Source organism: Dunckerocampus dactyliophorus, chromosome 19 (assembly GCF_027744805.1).
Source record: "Dunckerocampus dactyliophorus isolate RoL2022-P2 chromosome 19, RoL_Ddac_1.1, whole genome shotgun sequence".
Lineage (NCBI taxonomy): Eukaryota > Metazoa > Chordata > Actinopteri > Syngnathiformes > Syngnathidae > Dunckerocampus > Dunckerocampus dactyliophorus.
The window spans coordinates 8,432,501-8,447,859 of NC_072837.1; the positions used below are offsets into that span (position 1 = coordinate 8,432,501).

General features: G+C 41.6%; 1 protein-coding gene across 19 annotated transcripts in view; it reads left to right on the forward strand.

Annotated features, from left to right (window-relative positions):
• Positions 1 to 15,359, forward strand: part of LOC129172466 (neurexin-3b) — a 296,454-nt gene that overhangs the window by 245,545 nt on the left and 35,550 nt on the right. For all 19 annotated transcript variants that reach the window (XR_008567019.1, XR_008567020.1, XR_008567021.1 and 16 more), the window contains one exon: positions 5,825 to 5,996. Coding sequence is in view for 15 of the 19 variants with exons in the window: in XM_054762202.1 (XP_054618177.1) it covers positions 5,825 to 5,996 (172 nt within the window). In the remaining 4 variants the exon portion in view is untranslated. The remainder of the gene's footprint in view (positions 1 to 5,824; positions 5,997 to 15,359) is intronic.

Sequence of the window (15,359 nt, forward strand, 5' to 3'; positions counted from 1 at the left end):
AAATACTACCCTGTGTGCAAATGGCTGACATGCATAGGAGCAGACGGTTACAAATCACTGCTCAGTCTATGAGTTACCTCTGTCAATTAGTGAAGATGAATAGCTTTAGCACTGTGCGAGCCAGCTGCATCAATCTGACCGTGCTGCGCGTTGCTCCAGCTTTTCCAGTCTATCGATTGGACTTGCAGTGCCTGCATTATCGGGTTATGATGGCCCCTGACCACAAAGGCTTACTTGAGAGGTGATGTCAGATGAAAGGCTGGATATGTAACTCAAACTCTTCCCGTGGGACATGTTCACAGTCTTGATATCAGCTCCTCCTTCCTGCCACCAGAGACCTAATATAGATCCACTGGAGTCATCCCGCTACAACCGGTACCAGATTTCAATCAAGGTTTGATTGCAATGCAATACCTTTGGGTGAGGAGGGAAAAACTCGTTTTAATGCCATTCTTTGATCTTAAAGTCCGTCAATACATCATCAAGAGGATATCCGGCACATTGTGATCATTTCTTCTACATGTTCCGTTGTCGGCTTGTCACCTTCACAAAAACAGCCATCAGTTTCAGGGCCTGTGGCTTTGCAAAAGGACCGGTCAGCAGGCCGGGATGGACTCTATTGTGTGCAGCTCATCTCTGTCTGCTCACAGATGCCACGGCTGTCCGAAGGATCGCCCAGCACCGCTTTAACTGATCCACTATTTCTCCCTCGCCTCCCGGCAGTCTTTGTGTGTAGGAGGCATTGATCAGCACTGAATTGGACTGCACTGGGCCTGATTACTGATGTCAGTATGTGTCGGGTCACGTGGGACCACTGAGTGCCAACAAATCCCAGCCAGCTCAAAGCAGTCGGATGTTGGATATTTACTCACTGGAATCCTAGGCGTCAGCATTTGTTATACAGAGCACAACATGCTTGTACATACGCTGGCCAGAGCCAATACAAAATGATGCCATCACACTGCAATATAGTGTCATCATAGTGATGCAGAAAAGTCTGAAACTAGTTCAGCATGGTAATGTTCCTGTCGGCCATGTTAGGCCAACGAAGATGAACTCTGAGTAAAATGAGACCAATCTGGCAAATATAGTCTAGAGCTGCAACAGTTAACTGATTAATCGATGGTTAATCGATTAACCAATTAAACAACTATTTTAGTCATCGATTAATCTTTTTTTCCATTTAAATATGTAAATATGTTCTGATTTCAGCCTCTCAAATGTGAATATTTTTTTCATTTGCTTACTCATCCATGAAAGCAGAGCTATTATCTTTGTGCTTTAGCCAAAACAAGACATTCTCACACATCAGCTTTGACGTTGGAAAACATTTTTGCCTCTTTTCTGATCTGTAGCGGACCCAACCACTAAATGTAGGTGTTTGCTTCATATTAATTTGGTCCATGTATGACCTAACCAATTACTCCAACAACAAGCTTCAGATTAATCGACTAAGAAAATGATCATGATTGTATTTGTGTGGATTTATTGTTTTACTGAAGGTATTTGACGAACATTTTGATTTTTTTGTTATTTAACATTATTTTAACAGAATATTCAAGCAGCAACCTGGTGTTTGTGCATTTATTTGCTCTGTCAGTTCAAATCTTCCATTTCTGAATAAAGACGCGGAAATTAAAACGTTTTTTTTTTATCCGATTAATTGATTTATCCCAAAAAAAATCCTCCAATTAATCGGTTATTAAAATAATCGTTAGTTGTAGCCCCAATATTGTCTCAAATGTTGTCAAAGTTACCAATACGTAAGAATATAATTCCAAAAATACATTTTCAATATACAGTAATTCCTTGATTATTATTGGTTCCAGACATGACTGGGATAAGTGAATTTCTGTGAAGTTAGGATTCCTTATTTAGAAATCAAATATTTTTTGCAGTTAGAGCATAGATAACCTGTTTACAACCTTTTTTAACATTAATTAAAGCCCTCTATTAGACATGAAATAACACTCGTACAGTCACCTTTACACTCATATTACCCAACGTAGTAAACATAACAGAAAATATGCAATTTAAGACACAAATAAGGCTCGTGCTTGTGTGTGTTGGAAACAAAATTTACAGGTGGCTGCGATATCATACTTGCCTGTAGTATTACTACTACAGCCGCATATAAAATCAACAGCCACTCGGTAGTTACAGTATGTGCGACGTTAAAAGTTCTGTGTCGTCCGACTGTCTGCAGTTTGCATTAAAGCAAACAGAGCTGGCATCAGAATTCCATCAATACTGGAAGATATCCTAATTCACATATCTGATCAGATGTGCAATAAATGTGGTTTGGTGCATCCCCAAAGTAGCACCAAACCTATCTGTGGCAGTCAAAATTTATTCATGGCGGGCTGCCACACTAGTGTGTATTGTTTACTGTCAAGTACAAGCCTCGTGCCCCATGCGCTGATTCTATTCTTAAATGTGTTGTTTATTGTCTGCTTTGGATTAGATGCATGATAGCATCCGAAAGAAGAAAAAGGCATTTAGCTCATCACAGCAAAAAGTGACTGTTTTCCCAACCCTCCTGCCATGTTTACTGCTCTTCATTTCAAAGCCAGTGAGGCTGACTGCTTGAATCTGTATTTATTTGCTACGTGGTGTTTGCAGTCCAGAGATTCTCCTTGCATTATTTTGTTTACACCTTGAATAGAGCCCATCATCTTTTCCAATAAGGAGAACAAAAGCCTTTAGTCTGGAGACAATGAAGTGCTGCCCTCCACCGTGCAAGCGACAGCCCAATATAAAGCATAATTGGATCTGTCAATCAAGTATTGCTGCAGTGTGGGAGGGCATGGACGTTGGTGTGGTTGGGGTGGGAGTGGGCCGGACCACAGAGTAAGTGGGAAGGACAGAAAGAACTCTGCACGACAGAACGTATTTCCCTACCTTCAGCCTCAGCCTCTCAGGGGGTTGTGGTTCGGAGGTTGTGTTGTTTGTGTGTATTAGAGCCAGGGGGTGTTGATCTGTCTTTGTAGGTATTAGTGTGTGTACTGTCGGTGATGAGGCTTTGATGCTGCTTTGTGCGTTTTTTTTTATTTGTTTATACTGCACAGTGTTGTAATATTTTAAGCAAAAATGTTATTTAATTGTTCAAAATGCACCAAAAACATTCAATCTGGAGTTGGCATTAGACATTATGTTGGTACCACTATGGTATACTGTGTGTATTTCCACTTGCTACACTACTAAAGTTAGGGATACAAACGTCCCTTGATTAATAAATGTTTGCTGTTTTGTGGTTGGCTAAGCAAAGCAAATTGTACGTATTTCTTTCCCAAACTAAGCATATTCAAGCATAAAAATGGCTAAATGAACTAAAATACAACTACAGTATAAGCCATTAAAACCACCAAATTGTGAATTGCACGTCCGCTTCTGTCGTGCGCATTTTGCCTGCATTTGTAGTCGTAACTTCTCAAATTAAGAGCCCATCTACAAGCTCGCTGACTGAGGCATTACGTGCACAACGAGCCTTTCGCTGCCATTTGGAAGATAGCTTTCTTATGTCCTTGCTGACATTCTTTTTCCATTATTAGCCCAGCTGGTGGTTGTTGCTGCAGAGGAGCGATGCTCTGTCATTTCTTGCTTTATGGTTGTGAGAACGCTGTAATGGCGTGCCACCTCCACTGTCATGAATAGAGAAGCAATGTTTAAACTTTAAGTACAAGTGAGGAGTGAATACACTGCTGGTCCTCAAACTACCTTTGCAGTTTTAATATGTCACCGGGAAAATACAGGATAAAGTCTCGATGGGGTTTTAATACAAACTATTGCTTCACTGCATACTTTATCTGCTCTGATGGATGCACAACCCCTTAAAGGTAACTTTCTTGCAACTTGCAGTCCAAAAAACTCCTTATCTAAAAAAGGAACCTGTCTGAGGTATTCTGGTTGAGGTGTGAAACACTAGCAAGACACATGATGTAAATGTTTCCATATGCATATTTCAAATCAGCTGTTCTAGCTAAACTGCTGAGTTTCATTTATTGCTGTATGCTGCAGTTCCCTTTCCCCAGCAGGTGGTTTTAATATCATATTAGTCCATGATATATGAGGACGTTAAAGCTTAATGGACTTTAATGGTTTAATATATGGAAAGTTGGTCTTATTAAGGCTTCTTGTAATACCAAGGAGCATTCAACATTAAATAGGGGTCGGTAGGTTTAAGTCTTATGTCATTTTAAGTCGTGACAGATAACAATAAGTTTAAGCGTAATGTCATCAGGGTCTACTGCCTACTTAGAGCCAGTGTCCCTGCGGCTCAGTTAACAATATGTGTCAAGCCTTTCTAATTTTGGTTTTGTCGTGAGAAACAATCCCTTTGCTTCCAGTGTCTAAAGGAGGTAATTAAGCAGAGATTCCCAGTGGGGCATTGAAACCAATGACATAGAAAAGAGGCCCTTTCTCTACTGCAACCTGCCTCCGTGATATCTTTTTTTTTTTCTTGGAACGCCCACATACCCCCGAATATGCAAGCTGTCACAATAAAACACACTTGGCAGCTCAAGTAAATGAATAGCTTCAAGGCAATCACAATCTGGTTATGATAGGCAGCCATACAGTGTAAATTTACAAATTTCATATTGGGTGTGTGTGTGGGTGGGGGGGGGGTATACAGTATATTAACATTTGAAGATAAACAAAACATTGCATAAAGTCATTACATTCCAGTGACAGCCTATTTTCATTACATAAAAGTATAATCCTGTGGTTCTCACATTAGTCCACCATTAACACGACTGGCAATGATTTCAATCCGTTTAGGGAATTCCAATTTAGTCAGTGATTTTTACTGCCAAGCTCCCCCTACAAGTGTAATTTACTTTTACGACGTAAGCAGAAACGACGTCAGTGTTTCAACATTACATATTGACAAAATGAACATGATGTGGTCATATAAATTGTTTATAACTCATAATAATAATGTTAGTACTGATGGTAGTGCTAAGGCAACTTGAGAAATATTCAGGCTGGGTCACTAATACTATAATGAAGTCAAATGTGCTGGGAATTTCTATAGCCTTCATGAAATATACTTTATATCCCTGCTATTCGTGGGGGTTACCATCCAAGACTACCCGTGAACGGCGAGTATTTGATAAGCCCAGAAAAATGTCTGTTTTCAACACGTGGCTCGCTCCCACCCCCACAAACCCTCCTGCTAGCTTCATGATGACGTTATCTTCTGATTTTGTATGAACATAACAATAAAAGATGATCCATGACCAGAAGGAATCGTAGTCACGGTGCAAGCTTTAGCCTTGTCGTCATGTTAGAGGCTAGCAGGCTGGAAAAGCCGTTTTTTATAAACTGTCTAAATAATCCACAATGCTTGCCTGTTGTAATTCCAGTCATGACGTACAATCTAGTAACTTGTGTTCACCTCGGTGCAGATTTTGAGGCCAGATTGCATGTCGAAGCTAGTGCTTCATTCACCTTTGCATCGCACAGCACACAACTCATCATGTTGTATATTGTTTCTGCTGTTGTTAATATTTTTTTTTATGTATGCCTTCAGTATCTTAAGTTTTATAATATATCGCCAAACCGAGAGCTTTTCTTTATTTTTCATTGTAACATGACAATAAAGACTGGCTCGAACGTTGACCTCTAAAGGAGGTAATCTGAGGATTCTAAGGCAATTGTACAGATGGTATTCTTCTTAAATCAGTATACTATCAAAATGATCTTAATGGTCTTTTATAATGTACAACTGTTTCATATTGTTTAGGGCAATGGGTTGTTTTCCCATTGCCATGTATGGCAATTTTTACCTTTAACACCTCAATCTCCTCTTTGTCTTCCACAGGAACAAGGGAAAATAGGTGTGACCTTCAACATCGGGACTGTGGACATCAGCGTTAAGGAATTGACGACAGCAGTAAATGATGGCAAATACCATTTGGTTCGATTCACCAGAAACGGGGGCAACGCCACCTTACAGGTTGACAACTGGCCAATCAATGAGCATTTCCCCTCAGGTACCGTCTACTTTATATACAGCTTTTGGTTTATCCTCAGGGCTTCAAGGAATGTATACTTTTGACATCACTAGACACCACCTGTTTGTGGAATTCCAGGGCAATAATACTATTTTTCTTGTGAAATATAGAAAATATATTGTCACTTATGTCTTTAAAACATATTCCAGGTATTGATTGTGCAACATGTAGCCGAATCTTTTCAGGAATAGGACTGAAAGACTCCCAACTGATGTTTGGACTGTGGGCAAGCAAGGAGATAGCAGTAGATGCGAGAAGTGGCCTTTTGGCCAGATAAAGCTGCTGTCTGCTTCTATCTCTGCACAGCCACAGAATATAAATGGTATCATCAAATAGAGCCCACTCCGTCCAGAGGGCTCTGGCATTCCCGTGATTAGGAACTCCAAGGTTCTGCTCAGCCTGCTATCTGGGTAACAATGAGAAAGATGGGGATGAGGGAATATTGAGTATCTGCTTAAAAGACCATTAAATCGAGTGGGGAAGTCATTGTGGCGAGCTCACCATTTGCTCACCAGTCCTCGTTAATTCTGCCCAATCTCCAAAGTTTATTTTTGTCTTGAGAACAACAGTGGCGAGGGAAATGTGTCACACTCTTTTGTTCCAAAAATGGACGCCCTCAAGAAACAGGCAATCAAGTTGTTTTTGTGCCAGTTTGCAGTCATTCAATAAAAACTGCTTGACATCTGAGATGTTGACACATGCCTCTGATCTGGGTTTTTGTACTGTAGGCGTGAGATCAATGGCAAGAATCACTGTTTGTAGGATGTATTATTCATACAGACCCACTGGGAAGACACGCAAGAAGCGGCTGAAGTTGGGGATGTCAAAATAATGGTATTCAGTAAAGACCTGACCTCTACCAAGACCCTGACATACAGTATACCCACCTTAAGTTTTTATACTTAAAATGCTTGATAGAAATTAGGAACATTTGTGACCGAGCAAGTTGTTTTCCTACAGAAAACCAACAGGTAAGCGTGAAAACAAAATTCTGCCTTTGTTAACTACTGTTCAATAGTAAGCAAAGAGGATTTTATCCATTTTCTTTCTCGGCTCTCAATCTCTCCCAGTTGCATGCCGTCAACATGTACCCATCCTGTTTTTAGTTTGGTTCAGTGGCATTCAGGTGATGTTAATCTCTTATGTCGCTGGCTTTCTTTCGCCATTGGGTGTCCTTGGCTTTTCTCTGACCATACAGTGCATGGATGGAATAGTTTGTCTGTCTTAGGAACAGTCATTCAGCACAGGACAGACAGTTCCGTGATGTATGGCGTTGCCACAGAACTCTGAAGAAAAGAATCCCCTAACTTGGGACTGTTGGATATAAAAACCTGTACACTGAGGCCAAAGAGCAATGCTCTATGGCAGTCGTCATCGACCTTTTCAAGCCCAAGATCCCTGATCTGTGTCATGAACTAAGGCAAGACCTACGCAAGGCGTGTTCAGGGGTCAAAATGCATGTCTGTTGGCAACTCTCCGGCAGGAGAGGGCACCGATGTGATAATGCATGATGCATTTATTTGTCCTAATATTTTTGTGCTCAAGCGGAAACGTCCCAAAGACTGACTGGTAAATCGCAATTGACAGGTTGGCGACCCCTCCTCTATTCCATTGGCAGTAGTCATAATGAAAACACTTTGTGAATGCATGTGATGCATGCTATTGTCTACACAACCACACTACCCCTCCTTGAGGAGACAGACCCATGTCCCACAAAGGCACCCCATTCCAATCATCTAGAATCTTCTACACAGATGTCACCGATGTCCCTCAAACTGGGCATGCCATAGGCTTGACTGGCCCACGCTCAGGGCAAACCATCCTGTTTCTGAAATCATTCCTCTTTGAGCCTTAGTTTGGTCTATCCATCCAACCACCACCTATCAGGGACACAGGTAAGCTGGAGCTTATACCAGCTGACTGTGGGTGAATGGCAAACAAACCCCCTGACTGGTCACTACTCAGTCACAGCAGGGAACATACAAGCCAGGGGTCGGCAATCTATACCATCAAAGGAGCCTCCTGCAGTAAAAGAAAAAATGACTGGAGCCGCAAAACATGACACAGCTTATAAACGTGTATAAATGTTAATTTTTTTTTTTTAAATGTTACTTGTTACAACAACAATTCAACAAACAGAAGTGTGCCGTGCATGTGTAGGCCCACTAATTTTAACACTTAACTCTAAATCTTTTTGAGTGGTTCCCATATTTGTGTTAAATAAAAACAAACAAAATGTAGCCAATTTTAAGATAAACAAGTCCATCAGTGTTCACATATCTACATATCAGTGGTGTTTGCGCAATATCGTTTACGCCTGCGCTGAATTGCCGTCAATAACCATTCTATTGGTCCTGCAAAGAGAGGCGTTCTTCCATTTTCTGAATAATTTCCTGTTTATTTTTTAATTTGGAGAATAGATGTTGTGATACTTTTATGAACGATTCTTTCGTGTATTTTCCATCTGTGAATGGCTTCCCCCTCCTTCCCATCTCATGTGCAGCCCAGCGTTGCCAACTTGGCTATTTTGTCACTAAATCTGGCGACTTTCCAAACCCTCTTTGCGACTTATTTTCTCAAAAGCGGCTAGCGACAAATGTAACGACTTTTCCTGACTTCTTTCCTGATTTTTCTGATATTTGGAGACGTAAAAGTGAAAGCACATATTATTCTGAGCGGTGAGTGTACAGTCAGCTCCCGCGGCACACGATCTGCCTCTCCTGTAGTCACCACCTCGGCAATTAGAGTTTCACGGGCTCCGAGCACACAGCTACAGCGCGCTTCTCGTTATAAAACATATTGCTATGCACTTGTTAATTACATAGTTTTATTTTACTGTGCAGTAACTTGCTAAGACTCGACTCAAAACCTCCTCGCCTTTTTTTCTTTCCGTGCAGTGAGACTCACTGCATACACCAGCCTACCTCCCCCTCCCTTGCTCATCCACTTAGCAGTCAGAACGCAGTCTAGATGCTTTGACAGACTTGCAGTGAGTCGGATATTTCACATTCTAAAACGCACATGTCCCCTATTTCGGTGTTAAAGGGGACCTTTAATGCCTTTTCTCTTTTCTGACCTATAAATGTTGTTACAATGTTGTGTTCTCGATGCCAACGCGTCAGATAATGAAGTTTGCGCATTTGGAAGTGAGCCCTGAAAGCAGTTTTTTTTAAACATCGAGTTGCATTGACGTCAACGCAACCCAGGCTTCCTGATATGGGCATGCCCAGCACCCCCGCTCTGCTTCACTCTGGTCACGCTGTTAGCACGTCGAGCAATGGCTCCCAGGAAAGGTTTGTTTGGGTGTGCCTAAAGAGGCAAGCATCAGGTAGAAGTGGTTGGAGTTCCTGATTCCTGGCCAGCAAGAGAAAAATATGTTCATCTGTCAACAACACTTCACACGGGACCGTTTGGTGAACATGGGCCAAACTAGCTGGCCAAACTAGCTGGACTATCTGACAAACTGTTGCTGAAGTCTGACGCCTTTCCAACGTTACTTTGTCGTGTTGAAGAGTCAGAAGAGCAAGCTGTTATAACAATTTATCACGGTTTATTTTGTGTAAGTAATCGGACAAAAGTGGTCCTTGGGAGCGCTTGGGAGTGTGACAAATCACAGCGGAGTGCGCTCGGCGGGAGGCGTACCTGGAGTGAATTACACAGACTGTTTGGGCGGCAGGCAGGAAGAGGTGCAGAGTCTGGAAGATCTGGAAATCTTTCTGTGCGGGTTATCGTGTGTACCTGCTCTGTAGGAGTCCAGAAGTCAATACAAAGGCCTGAAAATTTGTATAACAGGGCCCCTTTAAAAAAAAAAAAAAAAAAAAAGAAAATCACAGTGCTCGACAAAGGGAGCTGCAATAGGGAGGGTGAAGAGCCGCCTGCAGCTTCGGAACCACGGGTTGCCGACCCCTGATATAGACAAACCATTCACACTCACACCTAGCTACAGTCACTGAGCGAATATCAATCCACACTGCAGCCATGTACACCACGATACTTCCAGTGGCACCATCCTGGGTCTATTGGCTTCACTGAGGCCGACCCAGAGCCAGCTTTGGCATGGCAGCCAGATCGTATCAGACGGTGCCCTCCACCACAGGCACACTCATGCTCATAAATGCTCTACTGTTGCTCCGATTCCAATTATTCATTTTTGTTTCTTTTCAGCCTTTTAATCCATAATAGTCTGCTTCCCTTGTAACGGCCATTAATTTGTCAGAGCCATTTGACCCCCACCGCCTTCCTAATTATCTCAAAGTGCCCCCTGCATCAACGTGCTGTGGTTGTTTTCCAACCCCCTCAGTATTCCGTACAATGCCCATTCAGAACATATGAATGTTTTCCACACAGAAACACGTAGCAAATTCTTTTCCGCCATCAATTCCTTCAAACATTCAAATTTAGTCCCTTTCTTCTCCATATACCATTGAGTTTAATCATTTATTTTTTCTTAGCACAGGTCAGTGATTGATTTTTGTTTTGTATACTTTGCACACACACTGTCGTCTGCAGAGTAAGTACATGTTGGGATGCTCGCTCATCGACTGATTTTTCCACACTGTGTTTAACGTGAAGGCACTCAGCCACCACAGGGTGCTCCGCCTGCTCAATAAACAGTTACCAGAGCTTGGCCTGCCCTCGCTCCCTGGTTGGGAACAGGGGAGGACAGAGGTGTTGCTTGATTGCTTCTCAAAGGAAGCTGTTTGCACAGCAGTTGGACTCCTGTTAATTAGGCAGCATTTGTTTAAAGTTGATTTATCATGTTGTACAAATGCTAGGATCAGATTTCTATGGTTTATTAATATCATGGCCTCAATTTTTTTCACAAACATGACAAAAATCACGTGATCGTCTTCGTTTTAAATTAAACTGGCAGTCAGTAGCAGGGAGCCTCTTTCACAGAGAGAGCTCGCAAAACTTTATTAGAGCCATATGAGCACAGCACGCATTCACACACACACTATTTTTAAGTTTCTCCACTGCTTCAAACCATTCCAACGTCAAAATATTCACTTGATTCAGGACATGTAAGCTATCTATCTGCACCTTTCTAAAAATTCACACATTTTCCACAATTCAATATTTTCTCAGCCATTTTTCCAGTTGAAAAATTCCAATGTCGCCCCCTTTTGGTGGAAATGCATTTTATATTTAACATTGCATGTAGCATTCTGCTTATTCTGTGCACCGTGGTATGGTTGCCAACTTGATGGTTGCCTGTTCGATCCTCATTGGGTTAATAGATTTCAACATATTTCGAGGATATTTCAACATTCAGTCTACATTTCAGTTCAGCTTCAGTATTTTAGCATTCACACACACTTTATTTCCTGTCTGTATACGACTTGTTCTGAGGGCAGACAGCCTTCTTTTCTGTTTCCGGGTCTACATTTGTGATTAAAAATGACACATTGATTAGTTCGAGCTGCAAAACCACCCCCCTTTTCTCTCTTTAATTGCTGTCACTCCCTCGCTACACTCCATCGGAAAGTTAACAAGCTAAATAGTCGACAAGAGACGTTGTGATGGCACAACCCATGGTGTCCAAATTGCGGCCCTGGGTCCATTTGTGGCCTGTGGATTGTTTCTTATTGGCCCGCGGCACATTGTTGAAATACTATAATGATATATTTTGATATACTAACTAATGAGGGGTGTCACAAGACAGAGAACGAGACAAGTATAGACAGTATATTGCAATCTGCTAATTTAATTTCTACCACGTTGCCCTCTTCTGCACTCTGTGGGTATGTTACCGGCCCCGCCTCCACCCACCGAAATAGAGACTGTATGACTGACAAAAGGGCTCACTCGATTCATGCCATTGTTCTATGGAACAAATGCACCAAGGTGCTGAAAGCAATGCACATCCAGCGAGTGAATCCTCTTCCTGTCTGTTTTAGAGATGAGGAAAACACGACATATTACAGCATCACTTTCATTAGCTTTTAGGCTGATAAATGCAGTACAGTATATGGATCAGCACCATATTGTACACCTTCTAGATGCCGACCTCCTGCATATGCCTGAATTTGTCAATAAAGGTGATGCATTAGTAACAAATATGTGTAGGAAAAAAACCAAAACCTGAATGGGTCTTTGTAGTCCCTCAAAATGTACATATCAATGCCAACATAACCTAGTCATAACTAAATTAGTTGGACTGAACTTAAATGTCTGATTTTTAAAATGAAAGGGACGTCATTCCAAGCCAAAGCAATACTCATCTATGCATGCAAAAAGTGAAACCCATCTGAGGAGCTAACGATAGATGACGCAAAGAAGTAGGTCAGGTTGAATATTAGAAGACTCTTACAGGCTCACAGTTCTGAGACAGTAATGCTGCAGAATATATGACCATTATGATTGAGGAGTGATAATACATGCAGAAAAGGCTCCATTTCCTCAGATGTTTTTTTCTCTCTCCTCTCTGTGTTGGGTTGAGATATCTCCGGAGTAGGAGTTTTTCAAGACAATAATTGGGTAATGTGTGATTCGAAAAAAAGCTACCCCTAGACTGGGCTTCTGCTTTCTGCCGTGCACTCAGTTTATTCAGTTTTCAATGTAATAGTTTCTTCACAATCAGGGAGACCGCTAGCACAAACTAATCAAAACCGAAAGTGTTAATTGACATCAGTATTGTTGCTAATCTTACTGCACGGTTGTTGGAAGACTGTACGGATATAAATATGGATTGTACAGATCTAGTGTCATTTGTATCAGGCTCGTGTAAACAAATGCACTGCTGTGTCTTCCTTCCCTCTAATTACCCCCACCCCAGAATAGTGCCTCCACATATCTCGTTTTTTGGGGGGGGTTTTGCCTCAAATTGCTTTTTATCCTGCTGTGCATCTCTCTCACAATTCTGTGTACTTTAGTGACAACCCACATTACTGCGGGGCCTTGTTTTGTTTCTGTTCAGCGAGATGGTTCCGACTTCCCTAACACTCTCAGCCTCTTAACGCCATGATCTTTCTGGGGATCTTTGAATCAAAGAATTGCTGGACCGAGCAAGGCACATCTTGGGTGTCACATCGCAGACCAAGAATGAGGCGTTGTCTTTGGGGGGGAAATGTGTTTTAATGTGTGTGGGCCATCATTTGTAGTGGCTGGTCTTAATCAGACATTATCACATGTTTTAAACCTTATTTAACAACAGAGCATGAAGTTATTGACTTACGGGTGTTGGTTTAATTTCTAGACGTGTGTGTGTACACCCTATAACACACAGGTGATAGAAAAAAGCCATTTATGATGTTTCCTGAGCTCCATGTGAGTGTCCGTCTAATATCTCACTATACTGATGAACAGATGTGTTATAATGTGCAACCACGTCAGTTGTGGTATGTGTGTTGCGAAGCAGTTGTAACCAAAAGCTACACAGACAAAAACTTTATTTTCCAGACCATAAGTCACACTTTTTTGCATAGTTTGGCCAGTTCTGCGACATTGATATATGAAGAGATGTTTATCATTTTACATGTGCTGCCTTTAGGTTAAAGTGAGGTGGTGGTTTGTTATTTGGCAACACCTAGCAACAATTCATTGTGACGCACGCAAATCACAGGTACAGAGCATACCGGATGCTTTTATTGTTAGTGCTTTCTCATATGCTTCTCCCTTGCGGACTATGTGTCTGTAAGTGATGTGCAACTATAATTACAGTATACGATTGAGGAATTACGTATTTTAGATAGCAGTGTTGTTGAATTAGGTCACTAATTCTGTCTTGGAGTGTAGCTGCTGACTGACTACTTTCAGTCTACAGTATTTTAAGTTTGAATTGAAAATATGGCTATTTGATACGTTTCTACACACCGGGATTCGTCCAGGCGTCGCCATGTATTAAGTGTCTTCTTGGAGAACTTGGTGACAGAAAGAAAAGAGCTTGCTCTGTTGGTAGCTCGACCATAAATACCGCTAAATGTGACATGTATTCCAGCAGTGTGACTTGTTTTTTCCTCTTCATGACGCAATTTGTGACTGCTACTCCGGAGCGACTTATAGTCCAGAAAGTACAGTAAATAACAACAAAAAACTATGTATCTGTGGCGGTCCAAATGCATCTGTGGCGGTCCAAAATTATTTGTGGCGGGCCGCCACGAAATAAACAAATGTATAAGCCTTCAGAGCTTATGCTGTAGGTCTTCATCTCAGCACTGACGCACACAGTTTCACTGTATGTTTGTTTTGAAAGATAGAGCCACCCCTCAAGGGCAGGATACATTCATGCTCATCCACAGGGGCCAAATATGATTAACCCTATAGTGGACACCAATCTCAGACTAAGATCTGTGAGAACTTTAATCATAGCACGTTTCACAATAACCTGGCATTTGATGAGTTTCTCCCTCACTGGCCTTGTCGGAGGTGGCATTTTATGTAAATATTCTTCCAGAGTGAATGTAGCTCATTGCGCTGGGCGGGGGATGATAGCAATGTGGTATTGATGGAGAGGGATTAAAGGTTGAGTGAAAAGTACAAAATGATATTTGAATTGTAGCCAAAGACGGTGCTTTAGCTGAGACGTGCAAGGTTGATTGTATTGAATGGAGAAAGTGAATAGCAGCAAGCAGATAAAGGAATGGAACTCAGCAGGATGGAGGACGGGAACAGGGATAGAAAGAAACAGCATTGCCAGAGAAACTAAGGAGACGGAGGTGAAAAGGTAAACACGGTAGAAAAATAGTTGTGTGCTATGAGGTGTTGATGTAGCCAAGGACTGCAACCAGTCAGCCTTGCGTTTGAGGAGTGTAATGATGTTTTTGGATAGGACCACCGTTGATCAAATGTGCTCATCATCTCCAAATGGAGAAAAATGCAATATTTTGAAAATGAACATATTGGATGCACTCAGGTGCTTTGACGGACGGTGGCAAGAGAACCTGCTGGGATGACGTGACAAACCAACACTTGACACTGCCACTGCTGGTGTCTTCTTGCTTAAAAAAAGTTACTTCTGCGAATAAACAGTATCGTTTTGTACCGTGAAACCAAGTACCCAAACAAAGCACCCTCCCCACTGTTGCCTCGCTGTTTTTGTAGCGTGTGATGGCCATGCGGCCAAATAAACTCGTCGGTTGCAGCAATTTGATAAGGAAGATGAAAAACACTATTTAATATGATCCCGCCAGGATGTACAGGAAGTCTGCATCAGCAATAAGTTCCATCATTTCATCACTTACTATAATTTAGCATTGTTTTCCACGTGTAAAACTCGAATCATTTTCTATCAAATGTTTTTTTTTAGTTTCTGAAATGTGTAATCGTCACATTAATTTTCATGATGATGAATCTCTGCAAAATTAAATTGACACACGCTTCAAAGTGTTTGAACGCACCTCA